Below are 11,611 nucleotides of genomic sequence, written 5' to 3'. Positions count from 1 at the left end.
CCTGCCCCCTCCCTTCTCCAAAGAGCACGGGCACGTTTCTTATTTTATTTTATTTTTGCTATTTTAAGTGATTTCTGGTTTCTGGGGAGCAGGAGAAAAGAGGCGCACTCACCTCCCGGATGGCCCCATCGCAAACCCGGATGACGTTGAGGAAAGTCGGCATCACTTGAGGCAGGAACTGCACACACTTCAGGCCAAGGGATTTGAAAATAAAGGTGATGGCCTGGACCACCATGGTGTGGTGATGGGACAAGGACTGGTCCCGGAAGATCCTCATGAGGGCCACCATGGAGACTGCCGGGTAGAACTCGTCCAGGGGGAGGTTTCCCATGTTAACCAGCATCTCACTGGTGCTGTAGTCAGCTGGAAAGGAGAGACTCTCCATTCAGTGTTGGCAGGGCACAACAGCTGACCAACAAGCAAGCCGAAACTGGACGGTTTGTAATGACTTTATAGATCTGAGGTGCAAGCAGGGTGGAGCTAGTCATCCAGTGCACTAGATGCCCTAATTTTAATTCCGATAATCCAATTGAAATGTACGATGGTTTTGTTTCTAAGCATCTAATGCAAGGGGTCTTCAAACTTGGCCCTTTGATGACTTGTGGACTTCAACTCCCAGAATTCCTCAGGCAGGCTCCCTGTTGAGCTGTGTTTCTCAACCTGGACTGTCTGAAGATGTACAGATGTCAGCTCCCAAGGAATTCTGGGAGTTGAAGTCCACACGTCATCAAAGGGCCAAGTTGGAAGACCCCTGCATTAAGGGGAAACCAAATGCACCCTGTTGGGGGGGGGGAGACAGAGAGCAACTAAACACGGCAGTTCTGGTAAAAGACTTAGGGCTGTTTTCTCTATCCAAATAGGGAAACTGCAAGGAGGTGGATCTCAATGAAATATTAGAATAAACTTCCTAAGTTCAATAGACCTTAGCACAGTGGTTCTCAACCTTTTTAATGCCGCGACCCCAACCGGTCGTAAGTCGAGGACTAAACCGGTCATAAGTCGAGGACTAAACCGGTCGTAAGTCGAAGACTAAACCGGTCGTAAGTCGAGGACTACCCAACCGGTCGTACGTCGAGGACTTTCCCTGCCCGGGAGCGCCGCGCATGCGTGGTTCCGCCCCCTGCGCCGGCCGAGGCGTAGCTGGCAAGCGGCAGAGACCGAGCAGGCCGACCACCAGCCCAAGGGAGGTAAGGCACCCGCCGGAAAAGGGGGGAAAAAATGGCAGACAAAAAAAATGGCGGACAAAAAAAATGGCGGACAGCCTTGCTTGGCGACCCCCGTGAAATGGTCGATCGACCCCAAATGGGGTCCCGACCCACAGGTTGAGAACCACTGCCTTAGCAGGCTGGAGCTAGTCATCAAGTGGACTAGATGCCCTAATTTTAATTCCGATAATCCAATTTAACTGTACAATGTTTTTTTTTTCTAAGCATCTAATGCAAAGGGTCTTCAAACCTGGCCCTTTGATGGCTTGTGGACTTCAACTCCCAGAATTCCTCAGCCAGGCAGGAATTCTGGGAGTTGAAGTCCACAAGTCATCAAAGGGCCAAGTTTGAAGACCCCTGACCTAATGCCACGCCCAAGCGAGCTAATTTCTGATTATTATTTTTTTAATCGAGCTACTAAATAACACAACGGCTTTTGGTGGTGTTTTTTTTTTAACAGAGGGTGGCTCAGAACGTTCTTTCCTCCGCTCACTTACAAGAATCCTGGCTGGATTTAGATTCGGAGAGGCTCACAGCCGAAGCATCCCTGGACTGGTCTATCATACCGATGTTCACCTTATGTTTATATGGGTCCAGAGCTCCCAAGAGGCCAAGGACACGAATAGCCTAATAGAGAAAGAAAAAAAAGGGATGGGTGGAATGAACATAAGACAAAGGATTCATCTGCACATTTGCACAATCGGTTTCCCGGGGCACACTTTTTCCTGATAGAGGATCGCGTGGCCCTGTTTTTCTTGGAGGCATGAAACACAAATAAAGCCACTTTTTCTCGGACGCATTTGAGGGAACTTTCCGAAGCCCGTCCTCCCTACTCAGCCTGCCAAGCGGAGAGAGCCAAGGAGGCCTACCTCTCTTCGGGTACCCTGGTTCTGCTCTGTTTTCAAGAAGTTCAGCAGCACCTCCAGGAGAGTGGGGTACTTCCTATAGGGTTCCACCACGTAGCCGGTGCTGGCTACCAGCTGTCCCAGGGTCCACAAAGCCACCTGCAAAAGACCCCACCCCACAAGAGAAAACAGAATTACAGCTCCATCTAAATCAGGGGTGTCAAACTCAATTTCATTGAGGGCCACATCAGCATTGTGGTTGCCCTCAGGGGGGGCGGCCTACTGGGTGGGCGTGGATGGAGTGGGAGTGGCCTACTGGGTTCTACATCGTTCCCGTCAAGGGGGCCTGTGGGGGCCTGGGCAGGAGTGGGACAGATCTGAGGGTCTCTGGCAGAAGGGGGGGGAACGGGGCAAGCGCCAAGGTATGGTCCATTTCTTCATTCCTCACAAAGGGTGACCCCTCCCCAGCATGCACCCAGGGGGCGGGGCCGACACGGCAGGGGCTGGTTCCTCGCTGTGTCCAGACAGCCTTGTGGAGCTAAGACTGAATGCATTTCAGCATAGATGGCCACCACAAAATTGGACATTGGCTCCCAGCCGGCCTGGGCCAGGGCCAAGGCAGCGGGGGCCGTTCCCTCACTGTTTCCAGGATGGCTTCGTGGGCCACATGAAACCACTTTGCGGGCCACATCCAGCCCCCGGGCCTTGTGTTTGACATGTCTGATCTAAATAGTTTGCTAAATAGCTTAGCCCAGTGGTGGCGAACCTATGGCACGGGTGCCAGAGGCGGCACTCGGAGCCCTCTCTGTGGGCACACGTGCCGTCACCTCAGCCCCGCCTCCCCCCGCAGCCCCCTCATCAGCAGCCCCCCGAGGAGAGTCACCCTCAGGTGCGGCCTGGGCAGAGCAGCGCAGCCAAACACATGGCAGCTGGGCAGCAGATGATGCTGCGGGGTGCGGGCGGAGGGCATGGCCACCATGGCGCTGCAGGGCCGCCTGGGCGATCTGCAGCGGGCCACAGATGGCCCTGACAGCGGGTAGGGTGAGGGTGGAGCAGGGTGGGGTGGGCGGGCGGAGCGGGGGCAGGGCGGGTTTGGGGCACTCGGTCTCTAAAAGGTTCGCCATCACTGGCTCAGCCACACTGACTAAAGAGTCGGGAGAGAAGTAAACAGCACGTCAGCTTCTCAAGCAGGCACCGATTTTATTTCTGCACAAAAGCAGTTCCATTTTTTTTTATTAAAAAAAAAAGCAAACAACACACAAACAGAAGCGATTTAAGAACGATATTGCCCATTTCAAGAGGGCAACGACACGGCTAAAAGACACGAAGAACAGCGGCAGGAATTGGGTATGTCTGGTTTAACGAAAAGGAGGAGTAAGGGTGACATGGTAGCAGTGTTGCAATATTTGAGGGGCTGCCCCAAAGAAGAGGGGCTCGACCTATTCTCCAGGGCACCCAGAGGCAGGACAAGGAGCAACAGGTGGAAACTAATCAAGGAGAGAAGCAGGAATTTCCTGACCGTGAGAAGAATTAACCTGTGGGATGGCTTGCCTCCAGATGTTGTGGGTGCTCCACCAGGTTTTTAAGAAGAGATTGGATAACCATCTGCCTGAAATGGTGTAAATCTTCTGCCTGAGCAGGGGGTTGGACTAGAGAATCTCCAAGGTCCCTTCCAACTCTTATTATTCTGTTATTCAGCCCAGGTGGAGAGATTCTGCCTTGAACTGCCCTGCAACCTCAAGGGGCTCATAAGCAGAGGAGATCATCCCTGACATCAAAAGTGTGTCTATGTGTGGAGGGGGCAATTTCTCAGCTTCAAGGAAGAGGCCACTCACCTGTCTTTTGGCCAGCAAGGAGGAGTCCTGGAGCATGTCCATGATGATGATGAACAGCTCATCCACCCACTTGCGCATCTCCAGCCCGCTCACCTATTGGGGAGGAAAAATCCGTATATGAAAAAGAAGCAGAGTCCGGAACGCAAAGGGCAGAAACGAGGCTGGGGATGGATGGTGTGGCGGGAAGGAAGGGACTCTTCTCCTTTCAGGAGCTGCTGAAAGAGGCTACCTGCGTAACTTACCTGGGCCAGTTCACCGATGGTAGCCAAGACGTTATTGATCACGCCGGGGTTTGGATCAGGATCTGGGTCTTTCAGCTTCACGATTAACGCCTGTTGAATGACAGCAGGTGAAAATGACGTCAAAAAGGATCACATGATATACAGGCAGTCCTTGACTTAAGGCAGGGGTCTTCAAACTAGGCCTTCAAACTCGGCCCTTTGATGACTTGTGGACTTCAACTCCCAGAATTCCATGCCTGGCTGAGGAATTCTGGGAGTTGAAGTCCACAAGTCATCAAAAGGACGAGTTTGAAGACCCCTGACTTAAGACCACAATGGAGCCTGGGATTTCTGTTCAAAAGTGAGGCATTTGTTGAAGAGGCTTTGCCCCAGTTTACGACCTTCCTTGCCTCAGTTGTTAAGTGAATCACTGCGGTTTGTAAGTTAGTAACCCGGTTATTAAGTGAAATCGGGCTTAGTCGTAAATACGAGCCAGTTTTGCCACTTTTTTTTTTTAAAAATAAAATTTTTATTGATTTTGATCAGGTGACCCTAGGCACGTAACTGTGAAAAATGGTCCCAAGTCACATTTTTCAGTGTCGTTGTTACTTTGGACGGTCGCTATGTCAGAGCATGCACAGCCTTATTGCGCCGAGATAACCCAGGAGTAAAGACAGCAAATAGTGGGCTGTATTAAATGGTGGTTTATCCTACACTATCTACAATACACACCGGGAACAATATACATCCATGTGGTAATACAGCAAACTCCAACATACAGTAGTTACAGCAGGAAACGGAAGAAAGAGAGAGAGACACTCCATCAAAAGCCTTCCCTTTTATACTCAGGCTCTTAAAGGGATACAGACCCTGCTTGCTCTTAAAGAGACACAGACCCTGCTGAGTCATTCCTATCATTGCATCATCCACTTTACATTACATCAGTTGGTTAGCCTTTAAATCAGCATGGCTGGCTCAGGAATTCTGGGAGTTGAAGTCCACGAGTCATAAAAGAGCCAAGGTTGCCTACCCCTGCTTTAAATCATTACCCTGACACACTACATGTACCGTTGTTAAGTCGAGGACTACTTGTACACATTTCTTTCTCATCCTATGGAGGAAAGGACATTTTAAGCTCTCTCCTCAGTAGGGGAGAGATGGGATGCAATCATTAAATCCGCCTTTCTTTCAACATGGCGGAAGAGAACAACTGAAGGCTGATGGCCCTGGAGGGCAAAGTGAAGGAGGCTACATCGCATGAACGAAGGGGTGTGTTTGGGGATTCAGAAAGTCACCCCCCACGGCCGCCTTACCTTGAGGATGGGTTCCATATAGGGGCGAATGAGCCGTGGGGCATTGGATACCAAGTGTCCCAACATCCTGGCACTCTGCTCTTTGATTCTGCCCACGCCACTGTGCTCCAGCTCGGTCAGGATCTGGAAGGGTGAAGGGGATGGTTCCAGGTTAACAGCAAGAGAAGGGAGAAAGGCATTTCAGCTCAGAAGTGGAAGGCAGATTTGTGTGAATTGGATGCCTTTATTCCTCAAAGGGCCAAAAATTGCTCCACTGAATTTTCTCCACCTGTTATTTATCACTACTAATATATCCACATGAGCAATAGCACACTTAAGCTTATATACCACTACATAGTGGTTTGCAGCCCTCTCTGAGCGGTTTACAGAGTCAGCCTATTGTCCCCAACAACCTGGGTCCTCATTTTACTGACCTCGGAAGGACAGAAGGCTGAGTCGACCTTGAGCGGGTCAGGATCGAACTCCTGGCAATCGGCAGAATTAGCCTGCAATGCTGCATCCTAACCACCGTGCCACCAGGGATACGAATCCACCATTAGTGGACATTAATGTACCCGCTCAGAATGGTCTCCCATTTTCTATCATTTCTGCTTCAGGGCAGAAAGAATCTTCAAGGGAGATGGGTGGGTTAAGAAATAGGAAATGTAAATAAATAAAAACAGTGAGAACTTCTGAAAACCCACAACTGTAGGTGTGGCATCGGAGCTGATGGCATGCTTACAAAGATAAATGAGAAACCAAAATGGTCCCATTTACCTCCGAGCTAGAGTTAAGTGATTTTTTGAGGGTATCGCCAGGGCAGACGGGGTTTGGGGCTTGCTGCCTCCTCCAATGCTCTTACCTGAATTAGCATTTTCCGGAGGAACGGCATGACAAAAGCCGGATTCATGCTGCTCAGCCGGCCCACGGTACAAATGGCCAGCTCCCGGATCTCAAACACCTGGTCGTTCAGAGCGACAAAAAGCGCTTGCAAGTTCTCCGCCTGGGCCAGGTGGGCGTCAAAGCGCTCGTCCAAGGACGCCAGCACGCAGAACCGGATGTCGGGGTCTGGAGAGGGCAGATTTGTACAGCAGGTAATAGAATAGAACAGAACAGAATAGAATGAAGACAGATGGGATGGGGACGGGAATAGAATAGAATAGAATAGAATAGAATAGAATAGAAATGGAATGGAATAGCTTTATTGTCGCTTTAAATGTACATTAACCAGCATACATTAAAATGAGATTTTGTTGCATACAGCAACAGATGCTTGGGAAAAGGATAGCCCAAGCAGGGAGCACCATTATCCAGTCCACTGACTCTTGGTTTGGTCCAGCACCATCTGCACAGACTACTGGTAATCCTCGACTTATGACCAAAATTGGGCCCCAAACGTCTGTTGCTAAGCAACCCACAAGCTCGGGGAACGAGCCCTTCACCCTCAATTCTGTCATATGCACCCTCTTCCCTGGCTCCTGATGCTCACCGGGGTCCGTGATGCCGACCACCAAGAGCTTGCTGAGGACATCAGCCACCACTTGGACCGCCGTCTGGCTGACCACGTGGGCGTGGCCACTGATCAGGTGAATGGAAGGCGTGAGTAAGCGGGAGCACGTCCGGGCTGCTTCCATGCGCACTTCCTTGTGCTCGCTGTTCAGGAAGTGATCCGCGCAGTGCCGGACGAACTGAGTCAAGGAATGCCCTAACGAAAGGAAGCAAAAGGGAAACGGGGAGGTATGGCCAGGCTCCCTTACCTGGCCCACAGCCTTTCTCCGTTGGATTTCTGCCTGCCTTACCTTCAAACTCGAAACTGCCCAGGGTGCGGAGGGCGAGCGTGATGCTGGCCACGTCGTTGGCCTCGGGAATGTTGGTGAGGCTGGGAGAAGCCAGCTGGTGGGCGAGGCCTTTCGGCATGCCCGGGTGGCGCAGCGGGCGATGCATCAGCACGAGGGACAGCATCTTCAGCAACCCGTCCTGGATCTCTTTCTTCAGCTGTGGGATCTGGCGACTCAGGTCGTACAGGACAGCGGTCAGCGCAGGGCTGAGGACAAGATGCAGAGACCCACAGATGAACAGTTGGTTGAGGCTTACGATCCTTGCGTAGATATTGTATTACTGTGCGGTTTGGATCTATTGCTGTTTCGGATAGGAAGGCCATGCAGAGAGTGGTGAGGACGGCAGAAAAAAATGATTGGATGAATTCAGTTACTCACAACTGAACCTGATGCTGCCTTCAGCTATCATGGAATTATCACAATGTCGGGTGATTAAGAGAGATAAACGCAAGCCCAAAGTAGGAGACAGGGTCTGCTGGACCTACCTCAGCCCCACAGCCAACATGGGCTCCAGAAGTTCTTTGATGTCTTGCTGAATGGAGGGACCCATTGCTCGTGCCAGCATGCTGATGCAGGTAAAAACAGTGGCATCCACCTGCATGGATTTCTGTCTCCTAAGGAGGCATGGGTTACATTTCTTGAAGCAAGCTAAACCTTCCATACACAACGGTGACTTAGCCACATTAACGATCCTCACCCCATCTTAACAGAAAGTTTAAAGGTAGCAGGGCTGTCCCAAAGGTGCTTTTTCAGGAAACAAATGGACTTTCTTGTTTTCTCTGAAGATGTTTTGCTTCTCATCCAAGAAGCCTCTTCAGTTCTGACTGGATGGTGGGGAATGGGCCATTTGCGCTTCGGTTGGAGATGCAGACAACGCAGACTCATCCCTGACAGCCTGCGCCCGTCTTCAACAGTGAAGGGACCCGGGGCAGAAAAACATCCTGCAGCCAAGAAGGCTCCACACCCATTGGCACCACTCAGCTGACACTGAGGACACAGACAAGCCTCCAAGTGGCCTCAACGGCTCTCTAAAAGGATGCAAATGACCAGGTATATAAACCCTTCATTCCTCACCATCCAGTCAGAGCTGAAGAAGCTTCTGGGATGAGGAGAGAAACATCTTCAAAAAAACCAAGGAAGTCCTGAAAAAGCACCTTGGGGACAACCAAGACCTGGATGATGGGGAATCTCCCTAGACAGTTAGCAGGGGTGGAAAAATAGCTGTGACTGTGACCACATGAGCTTCCCCAGCCAAAAGACCTGATGTAGGAAGTAGCTGTTTGGGGCAATGGGCTGGAGAGAGCCTCAAAGCTCCTATGGAATCTCTTCGCCCAAAATGAGAAGGAACGTCCGTTTGTGTTCATCAACGCCATCAACACTCAAGAGTTCAGAATTGTTTCAATGGTTCGGGTGTCCACGCTGCTAACATCGTATGTTTTTGCTTTGACAACAGTTACGAGATGCAACCATTTTCTACTTATGTTTTACTTTTAGAGTTAGATGATGCTGGGGGGAGGGGGAGGAATGTGCATGAGAGTTTAGCTAGACATAATAACACTGGACCTAGTGTGAGAACCAAGGTTATTGAAATAAGAGATGATAAGAATTGGCAGGCAGGAGAACTGGAGGGAAGGCCTGCATTTCAAGCGAATTGGAGAATGTGATTTGTGACTGTTAATTGGAGGAGGGAATTGTGCTTTGATACTATGTGCCCAGGGGAGGGGAACTCGGTTTTTGGCTTCGACTGTGTTAGTGCCGATGCAATGTTAATCAAATAAAGATTCTTTAAGATAAACAATGCCTGGAAGTTCTTTGAAGAGTTTCACCTCTCGGAACCATGACATTTAAAACGGGTGCCCAATCCTGAATATCTCACAATCTCTGGAAGCCCCTCACTTACTTGTGGGTGAAGTCCTTCAACGGGAGGGCCCCCTTGATAATTTCGAGAACCTTGGGCAGGTAAACCTGGAACTCTGACCGCACGGCTACAGAGAGCAAACCCAGGGCTTGGAAAGCAGCCGTCCGCTCTTTTTCCTTCTTCACGCAGCTCAAGACGTGGCTCATGGTGTCGGGAAGGTAGTGGTCAGCTAGCCGCCAACAGCAACGGAGGAGGATTAAAAACACACACTTGATTTAAGGAAACACAGACTGCTAATTCAGAGGATTCAAATATATTCCATTTTTTTTTAAAAAATGCAGGGAACCAACAAGGTAATCAGGGATGAACAGTACACACTTCACACGTGCCCAAGATGTCATTCCTCTAAGTCTGTAAGAATGTGGAGGAGGAGGTGTTTGGTGGCTTCCTGAATTAAACTTTAAACTACTTAGAAAATAGCAATAGTACTTAGACTTATATACTGCTTCACAGAGCTTTACAGCCCTCTCTAAGCCTATTTCCCCCCAACAACCTGGGTCCTCATTTTACCAACCTCAGAAGGATGGAAGGATGAGTCAACCTTAAATCTTTCTGGTGTCTCCTTCCCAAGTACCAACCTCAACCTCAGCTGTTTACCTGTGAAAGCAGAAGGGCGGAAAGCGGCCAGTCGTGGCAATAAGCTGAGGACAGTCATTTGAATCAAAGTGTTCTTGCTGCTTCGGCACTTCAGGACCCAGTAGCACACCTGTGAAAGAGGTTCCATTAATAGCTGAGGCAGCACCCTCAAAGCAACAAGGAAGCCACTTCAAATGTCAGCTGGGAGCAGGCAGGACAGCTTGAAAGCAGGAAGCGAGACAAAAGGCGAAGCTTTCCCAAGCATTTTCTCTTTTAAAATCTATATAAATAAAAATGTAAATGTTCGTTTGTTCAAAATCTTAAATCTCCGAAAGTTCTTCACCGATTGCTTTGAAATTTTGACGCAACTTTGCACTCGAATATGCGCGTGTTTTTATATACCTACTATTATATAGATGTCACACCTGTGACAGGTAAAAACATGCTTTTTTTGAAAAACAGCGCCATCTGTTGGACGTAAACATATTACAAACGTGCACTTTCTCTTTTCTTTCTTTTCCGTTTAACCAGACTGAGCCACAGCAACGCGTGGCCGGGTACAGCTAGTAACAAATAAGTTTCTCCTTTTTGCAGAAGATACTTGAACAGATGCTCAATCTGCAGTACTGGATAAACGCAGTTCTTGCGTCATTCTTTTGACAAGGCAGAATCTGCCGTCAATAACATCTCACCCAAACACAAAAAACGCACTTCCGTTTGGTTTTTGCATCCCAGCAAGAGGTAGCTGAAAGTCAGCTTTCAAAGGAGTTTTCTGCTAACTGGAATTTATCTGGATTTGCACCTCAAAAAAAGCCCAGTTCAAATCACAGTGGGGACCGACTGCCTTACCTGGGCTTTTCGGATGCTCTTCAAAAGCCCTTGCCATTGGAAGGGGGGGGGGGAAAACTCACCTGGTCAAACTTCTCCTCCATCAGCTCTCGGCAGCATCGGCTCTCCACCAAGGTTGACTTGGCCGGGACCGGTAACGCCCCAAATCCCAGGATTCCCGAGTGGGGGCTGTAGCCCAGAAGTCCAATCAGGGCGTTGCACTGTTGGGGCTGTACCGACTGGAAGCTGGAGAAGGGGGTGACGTGACGGGGCTTGGTGCCGAAGCCCAAAAGGTCCTTGCAGTATTTGTCGTGCACCAGCTGCTGCTGGGTGATTTCTTCCATCTCTTCCCTGAGACGCTAAATGGAGACAGGAAGCAGAGGGTTAAGACTGGGGGGGGGGCAAACAAGTAACAGGGGAGGCTGGCACCTCAGGATAGGAAATAGAGAAGGGCAGCCTTGTGGAATCAAAGTCACTGCTTATTGTATCCACTTAAGAGCCTCTAATGGCAGCAGCTGTTCAATTCTGTTGGGCAAAATTTTACTTTAGCATAGAGCAGAAATGTCAAACACAAGGCCCGGGGGCCGGATGCGGCCCGCGAAGTGGTTTCATGTGGCCCGCGAAGCCATCCTGGAAACAGTAAGGGAACGGCCCCCACTGCCTTGACCCTGGCCCAGGCCGGCCGGGGGCCAATGTACAATTTTGTGGTGGCCACCTTGGCACTTGCCCCGGTGGACCATGCCTTGGCACTTGCCCCGGTCCCACCCTCTTCTGCCAGAGACCCTCAGATCTGTCCCACTCCTGCCCAGGCCCCCACAGGCACCCTTGACACAAATGATGTAGAACTGGCCACACCCACCCAGTAGGCCACACCCACTCCATCCATACCCACCCAGTAGGCTCCACCCACTCTGGCCACACCCACCCGCCCCCCCCAAGGGCAACCACAATGCCGATGCGGCCCTCAGTGAAATTGAGTTTGACACCCCTGGCATAGAGGAACGATGGCGGTGGAGAACCACGTATCTTTCTGCAACTCTGCGCTGGAAAACT

At 50.3% G+C, this 11,611-nt stretch overlaps 1 protein-coding gene across 1 annotated transcript in view; it reads right to left on the bottom strand.

The window, feature by feature from the left end:
• LOC107299759 (serine/threonine-protein kinase mTOR-like) overlaps positions 1–11,553 on the bottom strand; it is a gene marked incomplete at its 3' end in the record, with an annotated part of 13,961 nt that extends 2,408 nt beyond the window's left edge. Inside the window, exons 1-14 of the mRNA XM_015829099.1 lie at positions 11,545–11,553; positions 10,642–10,917; positions 9,752–9,860; positions 9,137–9,323; positions 7,722–7,850; positions 7,198–7,442; positions 6,888–7,103; positions 6,261–6,466; positions 5,420–5,542; positions 4,128–4,217; positions 3,886–3,978; positions 2,075–2,209; positions 1,703–1,832; positions 113–363 (exon numbers count right to left, since the gene is read on the bottom strand). Coding sequence (XP_015684585.1) covers positions 113–363; positions 1,703–1,832; positions 2,075–2,209; positions 3,886–3,978; positions 4,128–4,217; positions 5,420–5,542; positions 6,261–6,466; positions 6,888–7,103; positions 7,198–7,442; positions 7,722–7,850; positions 9,137–9,323; positions 9,752–9,860; positions 10,642–10,917; positions 11,545–11,553 — 2,199 coding nt within the window. The remainder of the gene's footprint in view (positions 1–112; positions 364–1,702; positions 1,833–2,074; positions 2,210–3,885; positions 3,979–4,127; positions 4,218–5,419; positions 5,543–6,260; positions 6,467–6,887; positions 7,104–7,197; positions 7,443–7,721; positions 7,851–9,136; positions 9,324–9,751; positions 9,861–10,641; positions 10,918–11,544) is intronic.
• Positions 11,554–11,611: the final 58 nt, after the last annotated feature.

This window comes from Protobothrops mucrosquamatus, unplaced genomic scaffold (genome assembly GCF_001527695.2).
Source record: "Protobothrops mucrosquamatus isolate PMUCROS unplaced genomic scaffold, P.Mucros_1.0 scaffold5421, whole genome shotgun sequence".
Taxonomy (NCBI): domain Eukaryota; kingdom Metazoa; phylum Chordata; class Lepidosauria; order Squamata; family Viperidae; genus Protobothrops; species Protobothrops mucrosquamatus.
This window is presented reverse-complemented; position numbering and strand designations above follow the sequence as displayed.